Genomic DNA, 26,523 nt, shown 5'->3' on the forward strand with positions numbered 1-26,523 from the left:
ATTCAGTGCAGTACCATCATCAAGCCTCGCAGACGGGGTAGAAGAATCAGCACTTCATCGTTGTCAAGCCTTGCAGTTGGGACCTATGTTGTCACCGTCGATTCGTCACTGCGTCAGTGTTGGAATTCGATGCATCAGTTGTTCTCACCCATTCAGGTCGATGAGCTGTTTTTTGCAGGAAAACAGCTGCAGAATGCACTTCTGAAGCCCAGTACTCAAGAGGGGGCACCTCAGGCATGGGTAGGACTCACAGGTGGCAAAGTCCAGCAGCACCAGCAGAGTTGCAAGAAGTCTTTTGTGTCCCTGAGACCTCTGAAAACAGGAGGCAAGCCAGCATGGCCTTGGAGAATCTTGGGTTCAAAGATGTAACACTGTAGAGAGCAGGTCCAGTCCCTCTAATTCCCAAGTAAGAATCAGCAGGCCAACACAGCAGAGCAGGTAGCAAAGTGGCAGTCCCTCATATGGCACAGCAGCTCTTCTTCCAGGCAGACTGTCCTTGGGTCCAGTAGAGTTCACTTTTGGTGGTGTCAGGGGTCCAGTACTTATACCAAAATGTGCCTTTAAAGTGGGGGAGACATGTGAGAGGCCTTTGTACATCACAAGGTCCCTGCCTTTCCTTCTCTTGCCCCAGCCTCACTACAGGAAGATATGCAGTTCTTAGTATGGGGATAGTCACAGCCATATTCAGGTGAAAGTGTCAGCTCCTCCCTCCCAATCTACCTCAGGAATGCCCGTCAGCCTGGTGATGGGCTATCAGGAGGCAAATGTCACACCCCAGCTGCCTTTGTATGCGACTGTCTAGAGGGAATGCACAAATCCCAGCTGTCACTCAACCCATTCAGAGACAGGCAGAGGCAAAGAGTGGTTAAAGTGAGAACATTTAAACTTTCTAAAAGTGGCATTTTCAGACTTGCAATTTAAAATCCAACTGCACCCAAAGTTGTGATTTGAAATTGTGAGCCCATGGACACCAAACTCCAAAATTACATCTGCTCCCAATTGGAAATTACACTTAAATAGATGTTTTAAGGCAATCCCAATGTTAACCTGTTGGAGAGATAGGCCTTGCAGTACTGAAGAATGAATTTAGCAGTTTTTCACTACCAGGACATGTAAAACTCAAATGTATATGTCCTACCTTTTAAATACACTGTGCCCTGCCTATAGAGCTGCCTAGGGCTAATGAGTGCCTTATATGTTAAAAATAACTGGAAGGTTAGGGCCTGGCAAGCAGATTAACTTGTCAGGTTGAAATGGTAATTTAAAACTGATACATACAGGCTCTGGTGTGGCAGGCCTGAGCCATGCTTAAGGGCCACTGAAGTGGGTGGCACAATCAGTGCTGCAGGCCCACTAGTAGCATTTATTTTACAGGCCCTGGGCACATATAGAGCATTTTACTGAGGGCCTACAGTAAATTAAATAAGCCAGTTGTGGATAAGCCAATGTTGCCATGTACTGTTTAGGGTGAGATAAAATGCACTTTAGCACTGCTTAGCAGTGTTAAAGTGCCCAGAGTCCCAAAGCCAAAATAAACGAGGTCAGAAAAAAGAGAGGAGGAAGGCAAAACGTTTGGGGGTGACACTGCAGAAAGTGCCAGGTCCAACAGATACCACGGCCAGTACTACAATTCAGCTGGTGCTTAGAGGTGGAGGCCACTCAGTTTTGTGGACCAGCACTCATTTTTCCCCAACAGACTTTGATCTGGCGCACAAAAGAGAAAAACACAAAAGGATGGAATAAGGAGAAGAAAGCTGTTTTTTGCACTATGTATATGTCCCAGTGTATATACTGTTTTAAGTCATGTGTTTATTGTTTTAACTATCTATGCATGTATTGATTTTTAAAGTATATCTGTGCTGGTATTTTACTCTGTGCTTTTATGGATATCTCTTTAACCCAAATAAAGATAATTTAATTGAATTGAATTGGAGAAGAAAGTAAACAGTGGTAAAGGGCGAAAGCTGGGATGAAATAGACTAAGATAGAGATGCTGAGGAAGTCTGGTGGTGTATTAAATAAGTCCACGTGGCCTTGGTATTCTGCATTGACTCCTGTGCAAAAGTTTGGGCCCAGCATTTATTATTTTACAAAGTAAGCACTAGGTATCACCATTCATAATGAGGGCACAAGTGTCTTGCAAATTAGACTAACACTTGTCCATGTATGCTTAGCTGCTGCAGGCCAGAACACACAAACGCCAAAGGACAGGAGCTTCTTTACAATCTGACTCATTGCTGGAACCTTGTTTCTCTTTCAACAAATTTAACAAGCATGTATCAATCATTAAACCACCTGACACAGTATTTTATAGCCATACCACTGGCCGAACCCATGACATTGCTTCCTCAAATAATGATTGAGGTACTTTTCTGCATACACTACTGAAAGGTGAAACTATTGGCTTTGCCAGTGCTTGTAAAGATTTGGAACAGCAGTTTGTCTCTATTGCTTTTTCTTGGCATGTTGTAAGTAGAGATGGCTAGCACTGAAAGAGTATTACCAGGACTGGACATTATCATGCTAGGTATATCAAGACTTTTAGAACTGCTTTGAAATTATTTCATGCGTTATTCTTTTCAATGGGTTACTGCAGCTAAAGGGCCCTTTAGTTATACTTTCTGAGTTTGAGGCAAAATGTGGGTGGTTTTATGAACAAAATGAAACTGAAACAGTTTCCACAATACAAACTGCCTTATGATGCTGTATACTAAGTCTGTCTATCATATGTGACAATCCAGGCACACGTATTATGGCAAAACCCATCACTTTTTAGTACTTGAGTTATATGACTATTATTTGAGGAGTGTTAATATTCTACAACTATTATCTTCAAAGGTTGGCGCTTCTCTACCTTTATGTTAGAATAAAAAATTGTTTAACAGCCAAGAGGAAAGCACAGGAATCTAGGAACATATATTTTAATTATTCTACCAGGATAGTTAATACAGGATGGCATTTTTATAGTTTACATTACCCATTAATATTACAAGATAATAGCTTTTTCATTAGTACAGTATGTTGAAGTTTTTTTTGTAATGATTGTGATAATAGATTTGCTTTGATGAAATTTGCATTTAATTAATGCAGTGGTAGAATATAGATTTATGATTTACTTTAAATTGTATTAATGAAAAGACTATTAACAGCATTAGCAACTAATATATCATGTTGTAGATGCTTGGGTAATCTGGACCACCGAACTATGTAGCAATGCAGTCCATTAACAAGTAGTTCTAAAGCAACTTCCATAGAAGCTCCATCAGAACTATTCAAAAGGAATATGCAGCAGGGGTTACCCCAAAAGCCTTATTAGACAGGCTCTAACAAGAATATGGTGTTGCCCCTAGGAATCTCTTTTGTAACCCAAGCCACAGTCAAATTATTAAAAAATGTTAATGTGTATCTACCTTCAATTTAGACTTGAATCCAATTGATAAATACATTGTGAAACACTAGCACTTGCTGTTTGATGGCTAAAACAATCTAGCATTGGCTAAGTTTGCAGTTAAAAGGAATCGGTAGGAACCTACAAATTCATGATCCAGAATGCCACACATATGGCCCATTTGGGCTCTTGACAGTGACTGGGACCTACAAACGTGGCAACTCTACTGCTTGTTAATTCTCTATGAATACAAAAACTTTGACTCAAAGGCAAATATCCTTTAAATAAAATTTCACTGTACTTGCAATAAATCAAAGGATAGCATTTGTCACCCTTATGAATTCATCTATGTGGTCTAAACACAAAGGTCATGTTTGAATCTTTCACATCATAAAAGTATATGCTACATTATTGAAAATGCTCTGTTTGTAGCATATTTTGCACAATCCAGCTGCACTGAAAATAAGTTGACCCTGATAATTACTGATATGTCAAAAAAGACTAACCATGGGAGGTGGCATTTCGGCAATACTCAATAGAAGAAAATGCTGGTCGATTGAGACATTTAATTCTATTACTCATGGACTTAATAACAAGTAGGAAACGAATATTGTAACTTATACTATAACTAGATATTTCCTCTATTTATGAATTGCTTATGGTACCCAGCCCTTCTTTACTTTATTGGTACGATACCTACATAGATGTAGGCTACCATATTTCATCTTCCCAATTAGCTTAATATTGGGAGGGAAGTTCAGAGGTTATGTCCAGCTGATGGATCCTCCTAACTCCCTCTGAACTCTTAAACAGATCCCTGGTAGAATTTCCAGCCAACTTTACCAGATCACTGCATTATATTTTCACCAGCATCCAGTACTGTCGGCTAATATTGGCTCCTCATAGATTTAGCCTTTTTTTCATGAATTAGATTGTTGCCAATTTTCTTGGTGGATTTCCTTAACTTGCTCTTCATCATTAAATGAGCTCTGTGATGCTTGGATTCATGAACTCAAACATCCTTAAACACTTTGTAACTTTGATCAGAGGTATCTTGTACAATTATATCTGCTCTTGTATATTATTGTCAATCACACTCTCATCTACCAATATCTTTTTCTATCGGAGATTCCACTTAATAGCCATACTGAGGCCCGAATTAATGAAAAGTGACGCATCACTGCGAGAAAACAGCAATGCGTCACTTCTCATTGCGCCCTCCTTGCGACACCAATGATGCGTCATATTTACAGTATGACACATCATGTCACAAGGAGTTACAGATACGTCAGTATTTCTGACGTATCTGAAGGCGCGAAAATGATGCATTGCTGGAGTTCGTCACAAAAGTGACGCAACTCCAGCAATAGGTCATTACAAATGGGCAAGTCCTATGTTAAATGTGCCTGCGTCATTGTCTTACACCTGCGATAAGGCAGGCGTAAGATATTGATGCATTTGCGTCCTAGAAGTGGCGCAGTGAAATCTTATAGATTTCACTGCGTCACTTCTACGACTCTTTCTTGCGTTGGAACGCCCCCCACCCCCCCCTGCATTCATTATACCGGCCGCAGGTATAATGTGGCACAGGGGTTTACGAAGTGACGCATCTACCTACAAGCGTCACTTTGTAAATATCACTCAACACAGCACATTTTTTACACTGCTGGTGCGTCACAAAAAGTGACGCACAAGCGGTACAAAAGTGATGCAAGGGCCCAAAAATAAGGCCCAGAGTTTGTTTTCTCTTTGTGTTACTTGACATTATTTTGCTGGCATTTTGGTTTGTACTGGCTACTTTTTTCCAATATGAGTTTAGAGACTTGAACAGAACTAATGAAGAATATATTGCTGTGTATGTTGCATACAAAATATTGTATATACATATAGCATCATTGCATATCACATATTTTGATGAAAGCATCGAACTGTTTTTGAATTTGGACTCATTCTTGAACAATTTATCTGTTTCCATGAGAATACCAATGGTATCTTCTTAAAGTGTGTCAAATAAATAATCCACATGGACCACTGACAAGCACCCATTCAGTGTTGTAACACTGTCAGTTTTTTGGTGCTGCTATACATACATTTAATTGGGCTATTAGTGTCCAGTACTGTTTTTAGCCAACAGTTACCAAGAAAAGATTTTAACATTTTAAAGGTTCCTAACTGAAACTGTTTCCCTAATTTGTTTTTAAATGTGGGTGCCATTTTAGTAGAGCTGTAATTATTTCATCACCTCGATATTTGGGAGGCTGTGTTATGTTTTGCATATGATGGGCACTCATGCTCACATGGCAAAAAAGACAAAAAAACAAAACAATCCACAGTGAGTAACATTTAGACATTGTTCGTTTCAAAATGAATCTACAAGTCTGCACTTTTGGCAAATTTCTGTAAGGAGTGATGGAAAAGCGTTAACGTAATCACTCTAGTTTCTGAGGTTACTGTGATGTCATAAATGTGGTCAAGAGCATAAGATAAAGGACAGAGTTGAGGTGTTGTGGAAACCTTGGTTTAGCAGTGTCTAAGCCATTAATTTTTAGGTTTTAACAGTTAATTATAATTTACAATTGAATCCATAGGATCTTTTTTGGCTTACGTGTTTAGTTTTGATCCATTTGGTTATTCCGAAATAAAGTGCTACACAGATACAATTCTTCTAGTCGATACTGGAAACCCAATTGAAGAAGCAGGAAAAATTAAAAAAAGCGGATGGTCTGCAATACATGTGTTTCCCAGTTTGAATCCTATATGTAAGTTTCAGCGGAGGGAGTAGAAAAAGTTTTGGACAGATCAAAACCAGACTTATCTTATCTTAATAGAAATTTATAAAGCGCACGGTCACCCAGAAGTTTCATGGCGCTGATCAGGCAGATGTCACATCGAAGGGAGGTTACACGAGAGCTTGCTCATACAGCCAGGTTTTAAGCTTTCTTCTGAAAGCCAGGAGATTGGTGCTTGTCCGGATTGCCAAAGGCTGGGAGTTCCAGAATTTAGGGGTGAGGTAAGAGATCCTACACCCTCCCTGGCATCTGAGTTTGAAAGTAGGAATAGACAAGAACTGGAGGTGGGCAGACCGTAGGTTGCGAAGAGGTACATGCCTAACTAGTCGGTAAGCTGATGAATTTGGGGCTACTGCCATGCAGGGCTTTGAAAATTATACACCCTGACTTGAAGGCGATGCGTTGGGAGATAGGAAGCCAATGAAGTTTGTCTAACAGAGCTCTAGCGGATAGCCATCTGGGTTGCTAGTGAATTAGCCTGGCAGCCTGGTTTTGTACCAGTTGGAGACATTTAAGTAAGCCCAAAGGAAGGCCAACATAGATAGAATTGGAAAAATCCAACCGCGACAGGACCAGGGCAATCACGACCTGTATCAGAGCAGAGTGGGTAAGCAAGTGGACAATCTTCCTAATCCTGCGTAGCTGAAATAGGCAGGATGAGACCACTGCCCCCACTTGGCCTCTAAGAGAGAGATCGGCATTAATGATGACCCCAGGACTTTTTACCGATGAGGAGGGGACGGGAGAGGGACCCAGTTCCACCGGCTAATAGTGAGGGTCCCAAGAAAGTGCACTCTTCCCAGGCAAGATTAATTCAGTCTTGCCCGGGTTAAGTTTCAAGTGATTTAAGTTCATCCAGCTCTGTATATGAAGCATCGTAGTTTGGAATTGGAGGATGGAGTCAAAGGAACTAGCCAGGGTAAAGACCAGCTGGAGATCATCCGCATAGTTAAACGTAGTGACCTTCATATTTTTTAACGAGTGAATCAAAGGTCGAAGATACAAATTAAAAAGAAGAGGAGAAAGGGATGAGCCCTGAGGGACTCCACAAGAGGTAGCAAGTTTGGGCGCAGTGAAAGGGGCGAGGCGGACAGCCTGGGTTCTACCCTCGAGGAAGGATTTAATTCAGCTGTAAGGCAATGCCAGCGATGCCGGCCTGTTTGACACGGGCCAGCAAGATGTTATGCTCGACCGTGTCAAATGCGGCCGACAGATCTAATAACACTAACGCATGGGTGCTGCCTTTATTGGCATTGGCTCTCATAGTATCAAGCATAGCCAGAGTTATGGCCTCCGTAGAATGCGCAGGCCTAAATCCTGCCTGGTGCAGCTCTAAGTAATCTGTCTGTTCTATGAAATTGGAGAGATTCCTGGTCACATGAGCTTCTAAGATCTTAGCCAAGAGAGGGAGGAGAGAAATGGGCCACTAGTTGGAGAGGTTCACCGGGTCAGCCCCCGGTTTTTTGAGTAGGGGGATGACTATAGCATTCTTAAAAGCAGAAGGGACCCTACCCTGCGTGAGTGATTCATTAAGGAAGGGTAACACACTGTGAGGAAGGTAGGAAAGAATGTCTCTCATGATATCAGGGGGGCAGCAATCGTTAGGGGATCCGGATTTAACACGGGTCAGTAGATCTGAGAAAGTCCACGGGCAGATGATGGGAAAATGATCCAAGGTGGAGACATTGGTAATCGGATTGACCAAAGAGTCTGTAGGCAGTGTGATGGGGATACTGGCCTTGATGGTAGAGATCTTTTCCAGGAAGAAGTTGTTCAGGGAGTCACATAGGTCTTGAGTAAGAGTTTGTTTGGGAAGAATCCTATCAGAATTACAGAGATGGTTAACTATTGAAAAGATTTACTTAACATGAGGATAGAGGCTGCTGTCGTCTCGGTGCTTAAGTGATTGGATATAAATGAATCAAGAGCTTTTAGGAAACTGCATAGCTCTCTGGGCAGTAAGGACACATTATCCATGGACTTCAAAATTCAAATCAAAATAAGAAAATTGAGGACGTTTCAAGGCCATTTTGTGGTTATTGTTTGTATAGGGTTATTTGGCACCTGCATCTATGAACCAGCTTTCCCCAAGGGCAAAGAAGACAGGTTCTTACTCTTAAAAGATTTTTTATTATTGAGGCAGCTGCAGGATGCTCTTCTTTCCACCACCCCTCCCCGACCTTAACAAAGTGCTGGGAGGATGGCTTCTGCCCCAATGCCCCTTCCAACACACACAACGGGTGGATATTTTCTGATTTATTTTTAACTCAAATATAGGTTTGTAAGCATTCTTTTGGACACCCACCTTGACCAAGGGCATTCTTGCGCAAAAGTAGGAAGGATTTTTTCCTCCCCAAACACCACATCATCCCACCTAGGGGCCAAGAAGATTATTTCAGCGGCCACCACAGTTTAAAAGAAGGACGTGCAAGAGGAATTTGATCCTATATTTATTAGTCCTTGGAGGTATGACCCCGGTAGGGATGGGTTCATTGTGGCCCCTCTTCTTGTCTTGACCATGGCAGGAAAATGGCACTTTGCAACATTTTTAGACCTGCTACGACAGCTAACTGCTACTTTGAGTCATACACACAACTGAAAACAGGGCTGTTAGCTGTCATAGTCCTTCTTCAACCATATTTCATGAGACTAAAAGAGGACTAGGCAAGTGACACCTACGTTATTCCCACAAAAGGCATCACTGGCACCAAAACACAGCATCACAGATTGTAGATTGGGGAGGCTAAAGTTGTCTATGTGAATTTTCAAACAAAAAAAACCTACTTGGGCCACAAATTAAGGGTGGATGGGAATGGAACATTCTCCAAATGCCAGGAGATAACCTGTCCGCTGTTCTTTCATGTCCCTCAAAATACTCCCTTTAGCATCCTCCTTTGGCAGATAATTTCAGCTCACCTTGTTCGGTAGGAGAGTATCTATCTCCTGTTGCAGTTTCCGCTGAATGTCAGGATGGGTCGCCAGGTTGTAGGACAGGAATGCAAGGGCGGTGCTGGTGGTCTCGTAGCCAGCCAATATGAAGATCATGGATTGGGCCACAATTTCTCTATCAGTTAGTGCTGGGGACAGAAGACCAACAGGAAAGTGAGATACAAAAATGAGATAGCATATATGCTACGCTTTGTTATTTTAGGATGTGTTATGTTGTGTTGTTCTGTGCTTCCCTGTTTTATGTTATGATATGCTGTGTTCTGTTATGCTATGCTAGGCTATGTTATGTTAAGGTGTTTTGTTGTGTCATGCCATGCTGTGGTGCGTTATTTTAATGTGTGTTGTGATGTGTCGTGAACAGCCATACTTTGTTATGTTATAATGTGTTTGCAATGTGGATCTATGCTAAATAAAAGCGTGTTATGTTGTGTCATGAAGTGCTATGCTTTGTTATGTTGGGGTGTAATATGTCCTGTCCTACTGTGCTAATCTGCATTGAGTAAGGATGTGTTATGTTTCATAATGTTATGGTCTGTTAAGATGTGTTGTGTGCTTTGCTATATTTTGTTGTTTTAGGGTGTGCTATGTTGTGTTGTGCTGTGCTATGGTGTTTTGTTACATTGGGATCAGTTATGTTGTGTTATGGTGTGCTGAATTATGTTAAAGCGAGTTACGTTGTGCTATGCTGTATTGTTCTGTGTTATGGTGTGGTGTAATATGTTGTGTCATGCAGCGCAATGCTATGATTTTTTTAGGGTCCATAAAGTATGGTCGTGCTGAGCTATGTGGGGGTGTGTTGTGTTATGCTATGCTTTGTTATTTTAAGGTTTGTAAAGTTATCTCATGCTGAACTATGCTTGTTTATGTAATGGTTTGTTGTGATGTTTCAAGCTGATGTGCAATGCTCTGTTATGTTTCAGTATGTTGTGTTATGTAGCATCATGCTTTTCTACGCTACGGTATGTTATGATGTATCAGGGCTGTGTTATGCAATGTTATATTATGTTGTGCTTTGTTATGTCATGCTGTGCTCTGCTGTGATTTTTTTAATGGAATTTTGTGTTATGTTGTGCTATGCAATGCTATAATATGTCATATTAAGGTGCATTATTTTATGCTATGTCATGTAGGGGTGTCTTATGTTGTGTTCATCTCTGCTGCCTATGTTATGATGTGGTATGTTTTGTGAAGCACCATACTAACAACACATTACGTATTCTATTTTTTTAGGTTGAGCCTAGGCAGTTCGCATGAGCTGTCTGGAAGTCTTGCTGTAATAACTATACAAGTGTATCATGCCTGCTGCTTGCCATTGGTTCACTCGTATGCTGCTTTTCTTTGCTGCCTGCTTAATTGTTCACGCAGTCAATACTTGAGTTCCATTAAAGGCTAAGAAGCACCAGTCAAGTACTGTGTCCTTACCCTTCAATTTCCTTATTGAAGAAGTTACTTACCTTCGGTAATGCATTATCTGGTAGAGGTGTCTAGCTGTAGATTTCCCTTACCTTTGAATTTTCCAGGTGTCAGGCTGGATCCAGAAACTTTTGCTCGAGCAATACCCCTTGCACGCGCCGTTGGGTGGCTCCATTCGGCTCTGCCTGATGTCATCGGCATCGTTAACGTTGGTTATGATGTTGAGGTAGGATGTATGACAGTACCACGCGTACTTTTACAACGCGTACCGTTACAACGCTACTTTTACCACGCAAGTCGTTACCACGACTTGCGTGGAGGGGCGCTGGATAGTAAATTTTTTAATTTACTATTCCAACTCCAGTCCCCGTGGACTCTAGGGAAGGAGTTGGATAGTAAATTAAACTATTTACTATCCTGGAGCGCCCCCCAGCGCAAGTCGTGGTAACGACTTGCGTGGTAAAAGTAGCGTGGTAACAGTACCGCGTTGTAAAAAATGCGTGCTAACTGCTGTATACCGTTGAGGTAACCTATTTAGACGCCACGCAGGCACTTGGTAGTCAGTACTTTTTGTTTTTTCCATGCCAGAAGCGCAGAGCCACAAAGTAACTGGCGTAAACAAGTGCAAAACTAGGGCCCTGAAAAGGGAAGTAATCCAAGCCCTAACAAACTCAGTCCGCAAAGCGGGGAGGCATGGGTGAGCATTTAGGGACTCTGCAGCTAGATAGAGTCTCTACAAGATAATCTATTACCGAAGGTAAGTAACTTGTTCATCTGATAGAGAGTTCTAGCTGCAGATTCTTACCTTTGAATTAGATATCCAAGCCATAACATCCCGGCGTTGGGTTGCGGACCAATACCTTACTCTAGCAAGTCCTGCAAAACCGAGCGAGCAAAATGTCCTTCCCTGCAGACCTGACTGTCCAGGCAGTGGTGCTTGGAAAATATGCTACAATACCGAGGGCCAGAGGAAAACATTTTTAGAGACCAGACAAGTTTTAATCCCCCAAATCCTAATTATGTCGAAAACATAAAACATTACCAAAACAACTGAAAGAGACAGTTGTTTTGGTAAGACCCAGATAATGATACTGGGCACACATATCTGTGCATTGATGGGATACCAAATATCCAGAAGTGGCTTCGGTTCACTTTTTTCATTTAGTTTTCTGCATCATAGTGTTTCCACTTTACCTACTAATCATTAATTAGATAGTGGTATTAGCAGTACATGTTCGAAAATTGTACTTTCTGAAGCACGTAGATTATTAGACTGCCGATTTTTTCATGCTTGGAAAATGTGTGCAAAGATTGCTACGTTGCTGCCTTACAGATGTCCAGGACTGGGGCACCCGGATCCAAGGTCATAGTTGCACCCTTTCCACTGGTGGAATGGTCCCTTAATCCCTCAAGGGGCTGCTTCTTGGCCAGGGCATAGCATATCTTAGTGCAGAGAACAACCAAGGGGGAAATGGTCCTTCTCTGCACTGCCCGCCCCTTCTTAGCTCCCATGTACCCCACAAAGAGTTAGTCGTCCACCCGGAACTCTTTTGTGCGGTCAAGGAAGAACGACAATGCTCTTTTTGGGTCCAGACGGTGGAGATTGGGTCTAGAGGGTGGAGACGCTCCTCTTCCTTAAACGGATTCTGGGTAGTAAAGAAGGTGGTGCAGCATGATAGACTGACCCAGATGGAATGGGGTCACCACCTTCAGCAAGAATGAAGCACAGTTGCGAAGCAACATTTATCTGGAAAGGATATCATGTAGGGAGGCGTACAAGATAGCGCCTGCAACTCACTCACCCTCCAGGCAGATGTAATTGCCTCCAGGAACGCTGTCTTGATGGTAAGCAGCTTGAGGGGAACGTTGTGTAAAGACTCGAAGGGAGCACACATAAGAAAAGTGAGGGTTAAATTAAGGTCCCACTGTGGCCTAACAAAGGGCGTGGGCAGAAAAAAAAGTGAGCCAGCCCCTTTGAAAACCTATTTTCAATTGGGACCTGAAGAGAGAGTTGGTCTGCCAGCCGCAAAAAAGCGATAGAGAAGAAAGATAACCCACAACAGTACCCCGAGCAGAGCCCTGCTGGGCATGGGTTAGAATGAATAGAACAACAGTGGAAAGAGAAACAGAAAGAGGATCAATAGACCTTTCTGTACAGTATAATACAAACTTCCATATAATACAAACTAAAATACTGTCTTAGTGGAGGGACGCCTGGCCACAAAAATAACATTGCATACTTCGGGGGAGAAGGTCAAAAGCCATCAACTTCCGCCACTCAATCTCCAGGCATGGAGGCAAAGAGTTGACAGGTTCAGGTGGAGGACCCTCCCCTGCTGCGACAGAAGATCCTTCCGGAGGGGCAGCCTGATCAGATGATCGATACTCATTTTCAGAAGCTCTGGATACCAGACTCTCCTCGCCCAGTCCAGAGCCACAAGAATGACTTGGGCCCGGTTGTTACTGATCTTCTTCAGAACCCTGGGCAGGAGTGGTATGGGAGGAAAAGCATACAGCAGACCTAAGCTCCACTCGCAATGAAAGGCATCCCCGAGCGATAGCCGCCTTGTAAACTCCAGTGCGTAGGGAGAAGTGATCATTGCTGTCGGCCACGTGAAATGCTACGCGAGGATTGCAGGTGCCCTCTTGCTCTGGGCGGCTCTGGTGTCTCGTATTTGGACCCACGCTGTTAGGCTGGTGCTGCATTTTGTTACCGGAGCTGCCGTGGCTAGGAGCAGCACTTGTTTGGCTCCAGTTCAGGCAATGTCACCCGCCAAGACAAAAACTCTGAAAACTCGCATGGAGACTGGGGCAGTAGCTAAGGAGCCCATAGCAAAAGCGGACCATGGTTGCTCAGTGAAAGGAACCCCACCAGTGGAAACGGAAGGCATTTGGCTGAAATATTTCAAGAAAGCCCCCCCCAATAGAAAAATTCAGATGCAAGATCAGTCCTCCCCTCAAGCCTGGCCCCACAATTGCAAAATACTGGACCCTGCAGTCTACGCCAGACGGAAGATGCTCTGCCTGGGATACAGCCATTCTTGGACTGTGAGGTGAGCCAAACTTTAATTTCTCACAATGGAGAGGGGCAAGTGACAGGGCAGGTCTCAGGGAGCCTTGATGGTAAAGGGGAATTATCTCTGCAACAGAATGATGACGAACTATCAATGGCAATGAAATGTCTCAACCAGCTGGTCCTAATGCTAAACAGGATGGGCCAAAGGAAGAAACTGCTAATAATCAAGGGGTGGAGGCTGAAGCTGCTGATAAGTTTTTCTCCCTATCAGATATCTCGGACTGGTCTGACTCAGACAGCCAGGGTCAGGTATCGGACTCCAGTGATTCTAACAGGCGGCAAGATGAAACCTTGGCCGATGCCGTCACAGTTAAAAAGGGCAGGAATCCTCACAACAGAGGTAGTAAAAAGGAAAGCTAATCAGGTGCAGCTGAGCCTGCCTCCCTTGACTCTATTTGCCAAAGCATCATGGCGCACAGAGACGAAATGCACATTGAGAGTCGGAGGGTCCAGATAGCGTGTATGAAGATGCAAGGGGCAATTCGGAAGGTCTCAAAGACTTGCTCAGATTTTATGGGAAGAGTGGAGGAAGTAGAAAGCAGTCCTTGTGTTGGAAAATGAAGCTTCAACCCAGATTGGAGAATCAAGTGTCGGACACTCGCTGGATATTGGAGGAATTCGAGAATCGGATGAGACGCAATAACTTGGGGGTCCATGGCTCCCTGAGGGGGTTGAGTGTGGTGACATTTTAAAGTTTACTGTTGAACTTTTAAAAAGAGCATTGCATAAGTTGGGAAATTCAATCAATCAATCAATCAATCATAACATTTGTATAGCCCACTACTCACCCGGAAGGGTCTTAAGGCGCTCGAGGGAGGGGGTCCGCTATTGCTCGAACAGCCAGGTCTTGAGTTGTCTCCTGAAGGCGAGATGGTCCTGGGTCAGCCGAAGGTGGATGGGGAGGGAGTTCCATGTCTTGGCCGCCAGGTAGGAGAAGGATCTTTCTCCGGCGGTGGCTCTTCGGATGCGTGGTACGGCGGCGAGGGCGAGACTGTAGAACGTAGCTGGCGGGTGGGCGTGTAGAAGGTCAGGCGGTTGTTGAGGTACTTGGGGCCCAGGTCGTGGAGAGACTTGTGTGCGTGGGTGAGGAGCCTGAACGTGATCCTCTTGCTGACGGGGAGCCAGTGCAGGTCCCTCAGGTGGCCGGAGATGTGGCTGCGTCGGGGGATGTCCAGGATGAGTCGGGCGGAGGCGTTCTGGATGCGTTGGAGTCTTTTCTGTAGCTTGGCTGTGGTTCCGGCATAGAGGGTGTTTCCGTAGTCCAGTCGGCTTGTGACGAGTGCCTGGGTGACCGTCTTCCTGGTTTCGGTCGGGATCCATCGGAAGATCTTGCGGAGCATGCGTAGGGTGTTGAAGCATGATGAGGAGACGGCGTTGACTTGTCTGGTCATCGAGAGGGAGGAGTCCAGGATGATGCCCAGGTTGCGTGCGTGGTCTGTTGGCTTGGGAGTGGTGCCCAGGGCGGGGGGCCACCAGGAGTCGTCCCAGGCGGAGGGCGATGGTCCCAGCATGAGGACTTCCGTCTTGTCTGAGTTCAGTTTCAGGCTGCTGTTCTTCATCCACTCGGCGACGTCTTTCATCCCTTCATGTAGGCTAGTTCTGGCGGTGGCGGGGTCTCTGGTGAGGGAGAGGATCAGTTGGGTGTCGTCGGCGTAGGAGATGATGTTGAGGTTGTGTTGGCGTGCGATGGCCGCAAGAGGTCTCATGTAGACGTTGAAGAGGGTGGGGCTGAGTTATGATCCTTGCGGTACGCCGCAGATGACTTCGGTGGCCTCGGATCGAAACGGGGGGAGGCGGACTCTCTGTGTTCTTCCGGCGAGGAACGAGATGATCCACTCCAGTGCCTTCTCTTGGATACCTATGTTGCTGAGGCGTTGAACAAGGGTGCGGTGGCAGACAGTGCCGAACGCTGCAGAGAGGTCCAGGAGGATGAGGGCCGCTGTTTCACCGTTGTCGAGCAGGGCTCTGATGTCGTCGGTGGCTGCGATGAGGGCGGTCTCGGTGCTGTGGTTGGCTAGGAAACCGGACTGCGAGGGGTCGAGGGATCCGTTAGTCTCGAGGAAGGCAGCAAGCTGTCTGTTGACGGTCTTCTCGATGACTTTGGCAGGAAAAGGGAGGAGCGAGATGGGGCGGAAGTTCTTGAGGTCGGTGGGGTCCGCTGTTGGTTTCTTCAGTAGGGCGCTGAGCTCGGCATGCTTCCAGCTCTCTGGGAAGGTGGCGGTGTTGAAGGAGATGTTGATGATGTCCCGGAGTTGGGGTGCGATGATGGAGTCGGCCTTGTTGAAGACGTGGTGGGGGCAGGGGTCGGTTGGAGATCCGGAGTGGATGGTGTTCATCGTGCGGGCTGTGTCTTCGGTGGTCACCGTGGTCCAGGTGCGGAGGGTGGCAGTGGGGGGCGTTGGTTCGACGGTTGGGTGCGTGGATGGTGCGCCGAAGCTGTTGTGGATGTCGGCGATCTTGCGGTGGAAGAACGAGGCGAGAGAGTCGCAGAGGTCTTGTGAAGGAGTGATGTCGTTGTTGCCGGTGCTGGGGTTGGAGAACTCCTTGACAATGCTGAAGAGTTCCTTGCTGTCGTGGGCGTTGTTGTCCAGTCGTTCCCTCAGTGATTTCTTCTTGGTGGTGCGGATAAGCTGGTGGTGCTTGCGGGTGGCTTGTTTGAGGGCGGTCATGTTGTCTGTGGTCTGGTCGAGGAGCCAGGTTTTCTCGAGGGTGCGGCAGTTCTTCTTGGAGTCCTCGAGTTCGTCGGTGAACCAGGAGGCTTTCTTGCTTCTGGGTCTGTTGGGAGGGTTCTTCAGTGGCACGAGGTCGTCTGCGCAGGCGGTCAGCCACTGCGTGAAGTTGCGGGCTGCTTCGTTGGGGTCCGTTGTGCTGGTGGGTGGGTTCTGACTGAGGGAGGTGGTGAGCTGCTCGGCGGTGATCTTGCTCCAGCTCCTGTGAGGAACCTGTTGTGGGTGGTGGTGGGTCATGGTTCTTCTGAAGCTGAAGTGGACGCAGCTGTGGTCGGTCCAGTGAAGTCCGGTGGAGTGGCTGAAGGTGATGTGCTTGCTGGATGAGAAGACGGGATCAAGCGTGTGGCCGGCGTAGTGGGTGGGGGTGTTGACCAGTTGATTGAGTCAGAGGTTGGCGAGGTTGTCCAGCAGGGCGGCGGTGTTGCGGTCCTTGTTGTTCTCCAGGTGGAAGTTGAGGTCCCCTAGGAGGATGTAGTCAGCGGAGGGGAGGGTGTGCGGGCTGATGAAGTCTGCGATGTCTTTGCTGAATTGTGTGCGTGGTCCCGGGGGTCTGTAGATGAGGGTGCCTCTGAGGGTCGTCTTTGGGTCGGTGTGTATCTGGAAGTGGAGGTGCTTGGCGGAGAAGGTGTCGTTGGAGTCGGTCGTGATGCGGATGGTGTTCTTGTGTACGATGGCGATGCCTCCTCCAGTCTGGTTGACGCGGTCCCTCCGGGTGATCTTGTATCCGTCTGGGATGGCGATGGCGATGTCGGGTGCAGAGGAGACGTTCATCCAGGTTTCTGTGAGGAAGGCGACGTCTGGTGAAGTTGTGTCGATCAGGTTCCAAAGTTCGAGGGCGTGTCTGTGGATGGAGCGGGTGTTGAGCAGGATGCACTTGAGGTGGCTGTTGTTGGTGCTCGGCTTGATGGGCGCGGTGCAGGTCCGGAGGCAGGTGAACTTGCAGGCTTGACAGGTGAAGGGTCTGTGGGTGCGTCTCGGGGTGGCTCGGTGGCAGGCTCTGTTTCGGTCGGGTTTGAGTGCGATGAGGGTGGCGGCGTCGTAGGTCCATCGTGTGGGCAGGCATCGTCGGGGGCCAGGGGTCCTGGCGCTAGGCGTGGTCCAGGCGCGGACGGGCATAGACGGGCTTGCCTTTGGCGCACCTTCGGCGCACAACCAGTGCGCCCGCTGCCCGTGCTCGCTGCGCGTACGCGTGCACTCCGCCATGAATGGCGAAGTGGAAGGGAGGAGCAGCTGGGAGGCGGGAGCGGGGCGGCGAAACGGAAGGGACACAAAAAAGAAGGGGGAGGGGCCGCAGGGGAGCAGCGGCGGGGAGCGGGGAGAGGGCGGGAAACGTGGCAGGGGCTGGGCACAGCAAGTGGGGCAAGCACACGCTGGGCAACACAGGTAATCGACAAAAAAAGGCAAAATACAAAATACAAAACAACAGTGGCAAGGCACAGGATACAAACGATCAGGGGCACAGCTGCGGGCAGCGGCGGCACTCGGCGGGATCGGGGGCAGCCTGGGCTCACTCACGGGGAGTGTGCGCGGTGCGTAGGGTGACCGGCCCAGAGGGTCAAGGGTCACTACTCACTGCCGCGTGCACTCCGCCATAAATGGGCAAGTGGGAGGGAGGAGCAGCTGGGAGGCAGGAGAGGGCGGCGAATGGGAAGGGACACAAAAAAGAAGGGGGCGGGCCGCAGGGGAGCAGCGGCGGGGAGCAGGGGAGAGGGCGGGAATCGCGGCAGGGGCTGGGCACAGCAAGTGGGGCAAGCACACGCTGGGCAACACAGCTAATCGACAAAAAAAGGCAAAATACAAAATGCAAAACAACAGTGGCAAAGCACAGAATACAAACGATCAGGGGCACAGCTGCGGGCAGCGGCGGCACTCGGCGGGATCTGGGGCAGCCTGGGCTCACTCACGGGGAGTGTGCGCGGTGCGTGGGGTGACCGGCCCAGAGGGTCAAGGGATTGGCCTCAAGAAATACAGCGTGCTCATAGGTTCCCATTTAAACAGAGGAGATCTTCATCATCAGCAGGGAATAAACCTCGTGTTATCTTGATTTATGTAGGGAACTTACTCCTCCTTCAGGTAATATATGATCTTGCCCATCTGGATCAACAACGATATTTCAAAGGCCATATTTTTTTTGTAATGCCCGATTATTGTTATCAGTAGAACGCCTCTGGTGACTCTGTCAGCTAATACAGCCGTTCCCGAATAAGGGAGCACAGGGGTTTCTACTGAATCCGGCCAAACTTAAAATAATTTGGAGGGAAATCCCCTATTTTTGTAATCAGAAATTCAGGCTAAAGAATTTTTACGAACCCTTGAGTAAACCCTTTGCCTGTGGGAAAGAGATAAGATTTTTGGTGGGCGATTTCTGGATATGATGCTTGTGGTGGTCTTCTCCTGTTATTTCCTTTTTTTTTTTATAATTTGATAGGGGACGGCTTCCTTCTCATCACAGGACCTGGTTGGTCTAGCCGTTAGTGAACACAAGGGGAGATTGGTGGGGGTATGGGAGGGAGGCTCAGGGAGGGGGGAGGGAAGGGGTAGGGGGTAAGCAAAGGTTAAGGCACTTGTTGATTAATATATGCCATGATGTTTACATATGCTTAGGAAAGATTGAAATGATGTTTATGAGTTTTCATAATTTAATGTTACTGATGAAGAGACATGATATGGAGACTTTCAAATATAGGGATGATGGGTAAAACTCAAATTTGCTCTTTAAATGTTTGTGGCCTTAATGATAGGGGAACAGGGGCATACTTGCCAAATACCTTCGCTATATGCAGATTGAAGTAGCATGTCTTCAAGAGACTCATATACCCTGGAACAAGCGTAGGTGGTTGTGGGATTTGGGCTTTAATATCCTAGCATGTACTCAGCAGGGAATGACAACAAGGGGGTAACAATCCTTGCAAAACATGTTTTTTTCTCTGTGAGAGAGTTAAGGAATATAAGCTGGAAGGATGGGCGATAGTGGAGTTTGAACATATGACACTATCACAATATGTTCCAGTTATGGGTCTAACCTAGATGATTTTGACATATTAAAGTTTCTAAGAATTGAACCAGCCCCATGGCCATGCCCCTTGATCCTTTGTGGAGATTTTAACATTCATTTAAATAGTATTTTAATTTGAATGCTGACTAACCATATCAGGGCAGGAAAGTAAAAGTGTATAAAGCTCTGCAAATCTTCGTGAGGGAACAGGGTCTGATTGATAGCTTGCACAAGTATTGGTCAGTGGATCTAGGATTCGCTTTCTATTCGGCCCCCCACAATAAGTTAGTTCAATTGGATTATTTTTTTTATTTCTGACAAATCAGTCAAAATAATTAAAGTGGAAAGCTATCCAAGGACCATGTCTGATCATAATGCTTTGGTAATGGAAGTTTTATTGTCTGGGGATGCTAGGACTCAAAGGACTTTCGAAAGGAAACTTCTGCATGATGAACTTTACCAGGACCATGTGACTAAATGGATTGTTGAATTCTTTAATATTAATAGAGGCTCATCTGCAGATACTATTGTATGGGACACATTTAAGGCAGGGATTAGAGGTGAGACCCTAAGCTTTTGTAATAGTCTAAGGGAGTGGTGATAATAACAAGGAAAGGTTCCGGAGTTGAGATAATTTCTTCCAGAACAGACAGTTCAGGTTGATGGGTTATGGGTTATGGCCACTCTGAGAGGGATAGACTACTAAATCGTCTGCGTGGGGTTTTATGGTCCCAACATCGATGACCCCCAACATCTAGTAGACCTACACCTTATAGTAGCAGGGACAGCAGCACCAGTAATAATTGGGGGGGGACTTCAATACACTGTTAGATCCAGGATAGGTCTACCAGCAGGAGCTGCGCTCAATCCTATGGGACAAAGACAAGACAAGCTCTAAAACAGTGTCTCTTTTCCTAGTGGTAATTCCTCATTCTAAGTCCTCTAGGCACTGCTGGTAGCTGCTTCTATAGGCCTGTCGGTCATTCTTTATTCTAAGTCGTCTATGCAATGTTGCTAGCTGCTTCTCTGATCCCAGTGGTAATTTCTCATTCTAAGTACTCTAGACAGTGCTGCTAGCTGCTACTCTGGTCACGTTGGTAATTCCGAATTCGAAGTCTTCCAAACAGTGCTGCTAGTTGCTCCTCTGGTCCCATCGGTAATTCCTCCTTCTAAGTCTTCAACACAGTGCTGCTAGCTGTTACTCTGATCTCATTGGTAATTCCTCATTCTAAGTCCTGTAGACAGTGCGGCTAGCTGCTTCTCTGGTCCCGTCAGTAACTCCCCCATTCTAAGTCATCTAGGCAGTGCTGCACCTGTGACTTTGGTCATAGTGGTAATTCCTCATTCCTAGTCCTCTAGGCAGTGCTTCAGATGTGTCTCTATTCATACTTCCACTACACTCCAAACCAAAACACATAGGTAAAAGAGATAGACATTTACAACGCCAATAGATCAAACTTTTACAAATGAAGACCTCTAGCATGTGGCGTTGTTCTCATGGCTACATGGCTACAGAGTACTGAATTATTCTCTCGGCTGCTCTCCACACCCTGACCACAGGGGGCCTCTGCTGACTTCCAGTCCATTGTTATTCTGCATTTTCGAGGCACGTTAACAAAGCTTCTCTTGCACCCATCCTTTGCTCCCCCATGTAGAATTACTCCAGTGCCTCTGTCACCTGGGTATCATCGCTAAACTCTACAGCTATCCCAGTACATTACTCATGTATGAGGGGACATCCCCATGCGTAGTGGTCTGCATTGGATGAATGACATCCGGGGAAATCACCTGAACCTGTGAATGCTGAAGGAAGTGACGCAATCCCTATGCAGGGAACTGGGTTAAACAAGTATGAATCAACTGCGTCTGGAAAAAACGCAAGCCACGTACACCATTTTGTCCCAAGCATCATCACTCAATTCCTTATTCAAGAACTCTTTGCAAGGTGTCTTTAATCCTGTGGGTGGTTGGCCCAAGACCTCCATAATCTTACTCTATAAATGGAACACTATTTTATATCCTGTTCCCCAAGTCAGTCTTGCTTGTAACATTCAGCCTGTTGGGTGCTCTGTGTTGCCACTGAACCATGCGGCCTTTGCAGCATGCATCAATGCCCCAAGGCAAAAATTGCCTCAGTGGTATCCTGTGCCCATCCTGCACCCCCCAAAACTCCTAAGCATACCCTCTGAATACATATCACCTGTTGTTTCAAGCAAAGGTTTCTTCCATTGGTCAACCGCAAACTCTAAGCAAGTGTCAGCCCGGGGGTTTAGATATCTACAGAGAATTTCCGGGCTGTATATTTAACTCTCTTCAACTTAGTGTATATGTTCCAGCACCGTGCTACCACTGTCACTAGTTTAGGCATTTGCCTGCCCTCAATTCTTGCAACATATATCGCGCCCTATAGAGTGTCTGATGTTATTCCCACCATTTGGTATTTCGCTTTTGGTTAATCGGAGTGGGGAGTTAATTTTGCAACAAATTGGAACTGTGCTGCTATACAATAGTATTCATAATTGGGAGGTTCCAGCCCCCTTCAGTTTTGGGAGGCTTGGTCGAGTGCTACCCTACTTTTTCTACATTTCCAAATTGCTGACTAGAGGCTGTCCATGTCTTTAAATAATGACTATGGTAATGCCACTGGTAAAATATTAAAGGAAGATAGCAACTTGCCTTATAATATTATTGTGCACGGTTCTATCATGTCTATCATTGACAGGGGGATCATCATCAAAAACTGCACAGAAGTCCTGGACAATACTGGACTACTGTTTGTACAATGCATTTATTGCAGTCAGTGTGGCAGTCTCACCATTTCCTAACTGGCTCTAAAAGAACATGGAACGAGTTCCTGCCCAATATCACTCTCAAAACCAACTTTCACCAATTTAGAAAATGCTGAAAACATGGGTTTTTATTTCTTCTTAAGCCCCCCTCTCCCTCTAATTTATCTGGTTTTTTATTTTTGTAATCTAGAATCAGGACGCCCTTTACTGGGCAAAAGTATGCTTTACAAAATTTCTTAACATAACATACCACAAATGCAAGCACAGCTTTGAGGATTTTACACTCTATTAAATATTTATCTTTGTGGGAAATCTGTACCACCGGCATTTGAAGGACATGGGTGCAGGCATTAAAGGGGCTGGAACACCCCATCTCTGTTCGACTGTTTCTATTCTGTGCACTTTGTGAGAATAGGTCAGTAAGGACCATGTGTATCAAGATTTGGAATAGCGATTACCAAATTGCGATTTCCAGCGAATCACAATTAGGTAATCACTATTCCAAATATATGAAACTCTAAGAGTTTCATTTAGCGATTTGTAGGGGCTCGCAAATCGACCTCCCTCATTAATATTATTACGGTAGGTCCATAAGTTACGACCCCCAGGAATTGCTGAAATCATAGTGATGGTGGCCTGCTGGGGTCAGTGTAGTAAATGTCCTCTCCACTGTTCTTCACTAGATAGATTGTACTATGTCATCTGTGACATCATAGAATGCCTGGGTGACTCTCTGGCTCACAGTGTCTCTCTTTACCTGACTGTGGCAGTTGGTCAACTCAGGCTGAGCTGCTAACAGCTTGCTCCTGGTGGGGTTTCCTTAGGTTTTACTTCTGTACTTATCATCTTGGAAGGAACTTACAATAAAGGATCTTGACATACACAGTGGACTGTGCATCTTCCTTTACTACAGTCAGCAGACCACTATAGCTGTAATTGCTTGTAAATAAAACAATCACTTTTTTACTTAAGGAAAAACAGGTTGTGCTTAAACACAAAAATGAAACATTTTCGTTTCATTTTTTAAAACCAGGCAGTGGTCACAGAAGGCATTTAGGAGTCCTAAAGTTAGGAGTCCTAACTTTACTACTACTAAATTGAGCAAAATCCTAATTGTAAGACTTTCGGTGTTCACAGAAGGCATTTAGGAGTTCTATAGTAAGGAGTCCTAACTTTACTACTACTAAACTGAGAAAAAAAACCATTTTAAGACTTTCGGTATTCACAGAAGGTATTTAGGAGTCCAAAAGTTAGGAGTCCTAACTTTACTACTACTAAATTAAGAAAAATCCAAATTTTAAGACTTTCAGTATTCACAGCAGGCATTTAGGAGTTCTAAAGTAAGGAGTGCTAACTTTACTACTACTAAACTGAGAAAAAAAACAATTTTAAGACTTTCGGTATTCACAGAAGGCATTTAGGAGTCTAAAAGTTAGGAGTCCTAACTTTACTACTACTAAATTGAGAAAAATCCTAATTTTAAGACTTTTGGTATTCACAGAAGGCATTTAGGAGTCCAAAAGTTAGGAGTCCTAACTTTACTACTACTAAATTGAGAAAAATCCTAATTTTAAGACTTTGGGTATTCACAGAAGGCATTTAAGAGTCCTAAAGTTAGTATTCCTAACTTCTGTGAATACCGAAATGAGTAAGTACATTCTGTGAATACCAAAATGAGTAAGTGCCTTCTGTGAATACCAAAATGGTAGTAAGTTTAGGATTTTGTCTTAAGTTAGTTCTGTGAATCGGGCCCATAGTGATGATTTCTGGATCATGAGACTGACTCGACTTATCAGAGGGCTGGGCATCTGCGGCTGCCACAGCCGCTACACATTCTGCCATAATTGGGCATCAGTTTGTTGTGTCCTCCTACTGGCTTTTGATGCGTGTCTTGTTTTAGTTTGCTGCTAGTCTCTCCTTTTGCAGTTGAGATATTCTTCTCTTCTAGCTGTACCAGATGGCTGACGTATTAGAAGAGGGCACAGCCCTCATTTATTACCTTTAATTTCACCTAGAGTAACAGTATGCAGCAAATTTGCGCTTTGCAGAGCTTCCTTATCCTTTCCAAGAAATGCCTTTGTGCTTGCACTGCTGACTGGAAATCTGGAAACAGAACAAGCATGTGTAATGGAATCGGTCTCGCATTTGTGAAAGTTAGAGCTATTGGCATTCTTAGTGACAATGTTTTTTTTTTGTTTGCAGTGGAGTGATCATTTCGAAAATAAGTGCACGCTATACCAAAACAAGCATTTGCAATGCAATAGGTCTCGCATTAGGAAAGTTTGAGCTATTGGTCTTGTAAACGACAAATTTTTTATTTATGTGTTGGTTTTGAAAATAGCGAAATTAATAGCTTTGTCATTTACAATGCCAATACTTTTATCTTTTGGAAATGTGACACCTATAGCATATGTAATAATTATTATTATTGGGACATTTGTAGAGCGCCTGGTTACGCGCACCGGCGTGTCTCCGCGCTATGATAAGTGAAAGCTGCAGTCCAAGCCACCCTCAGAAACGGCTACCTGCTGTGTAGATGAGTTTTAAGTTTTTTCCTGAAAATGGCCTCAGACGGTTCCAGGCGCAATTCCAGAGGCAAGGCATTCCAACACTTGGCAGCCAAGTATCTGAAAGACCTCCCTCCCATCCGAGCCTTCCTTACTCTCGGAACCTTCAGTAGCCCTGTACGGGAGGAGCGAAGATTGCGCGTGGGCTCATACCAGGTCACCAGACTCTGTAGCGGAGCAGGAGCTTTACCGCTCAGAATGCGGTGACATGTAGAGAGGGCTTTAAACTCCACCCTTCTCCCAACAGGGAGCCAGTGTAGTGCCTGGAGCGCTGCTTTAGATGGAGATCTCTTAGGGAGCCTCAATACTAAGCGAGCAGCTGCATTTTGCAGCACCTGGAGGTGGCTTATGACCTTTCCCGTGGCCCCCAGATACAGCAAATTGCCGTAATCAAGGCGCGATGTGACCAGGACATGCACCAGCGTTCGGCGAGCTGCAATAGGAAGGAGATCTAATACCTTCCTTAAAGTTCTCAGAACGCCGAAGCATACCCCCGCCACCCGGCCAATCTGGCGGCCAATGGCCAGGTCCGCATCTAGCCACATTCTAAGATTCCTTGCCTCCTGACAAGGGACTGGAGTTTCTCCCAGGCAGGGAGGCCACCATGCCGACGACCAAGCAGACGGCCCTCCCCCCACTACGAGTACCTCGGTCTTGCTACCGTTAAGCTTCAAACAGTTGGCGGACATCTAGGTTGCCAGTTCTTGCATGCAATCTCTGAAGATGTCCGCCGCAAGACCGGGCATATGCGAGAGGGAGATGACCAGCTGCGTGTCGTCGGCATAGGACACTAAACGCAGACTGTGTCTTCCTACAATTGTCGCCAGAGGGGAAACATAGAGGTTGAATAAGGTCGGGCTCAGGGACGAGCCCTGAGGCACGCCCTGGCCCAGCCCAATCTCCTTAGAGTAACAGTCACCCAGACGAACTTGAAAACATCTGTCTGTCAGGAAGGATCGAATCCAGCCAAGCGCTGCTCCTGATACCCCTCCTTCATTCAGACACTGTAGCAAGATGGAATGTGCTACAGTGTCGAATGCTGCGCTTAGGTCCAGTAGGATCAAGGCCATAGTCTGGCCTTCATCCACACCCTGTCGCAAGGCCTCTACCGCCATAAGAAGTGCTGACTCCGTCGAGTGTCGGGGACGGAAGCCAAACTGAGAGTCGTGGAGCAGGGAGGCCTCATCCACAAATTTCATTAGTTGAAGGTTTGCTATTTTCTCCGCAACCTTCGCCATATATGGCAGGAGAGAGATGGGGCGAAGATTTTCTAATTTTCCAAAGCTGACATTAGGTTTTTTCTGCAAAGGGAGTACAATTGCTTGTTTCCAAGCAATGGGTACAGTCTGAGTCTCAAAAGAGGTGTCTAGTAGGAGGCGAATGTAAGGTTCTAGTGCCTGCAAACTTCCCATCAGCCGTCTAGGCGTGGTAGGGTCCCTCGGGGAGCCAGATTTTATAGACCCGCAGATGCAGATAAGTTCCTCAGTTGGCGGGGTAGAAAAAATGGTCAGCCGCTGTTCCCCCCTTTCCTTAGTGGTTTCAGTAAGCTTAGAACTCTTACTAGCCTGCTGGGGGAAGGCGGTGTGTATCATCGCCACCTTATTAGCGAAGAACTCTGCTATGCGGTCACAACCCTCCGCCGAACAGAGTTCTTCGGGCACCGCTGCAGGCTTCCCTACCGAAAGTGATTTATAGATTGAGAATAATTATTTTGTGGAGTGTTCGGCTTCTTTAATCCTGATGCCAAAGTACACAGTCTTGGCCTTCCTGATCAATCTGTGGTAAATACGCCTATTAGCTATATACCCTGCTTTGGCATGAGCAGTGA

At 45.8% G+C, this 26,523-nt stretch overlaps 1 protein-coding gene across 1 annotated transcript in view; it reads right to left on the bottom strand.

Annotated features, from left to right (window-relative positions):
• LOC144786061 (cytochrome P450 3A21-like) overlaps positions 1 to 26,523 on the bottom strand; it is a 258,043-nt gene that overhangs the window by 36,016 nt on the left and 195,504 nt on the right. The window contains exon 10 of the mRNA XM_078665006.1: positions 9,094 to 9,254. Within this exon, the coding sequence (XP_078521132.1) occupies positions 9,094 to 9,254 (161 nt within the window). The remainder of the gene's footprint in view (positions 1 to 9,093; positions 9,255 to 26,523) is intronic.

This window comes from Lissotriton helveticus, chromosome 10 (genome assembly GCF_964261635.1).
Source record: "Lissotriton helveticus chromosome 10, aLisHel1.1, whole genome shotgun sequence".
Lineage (NCBI taxonomy): Eukaryota > Metazoa > Chordata > Amphibia > Caudata > Salamandridae > Lissotriton > Lissotriton helveticus.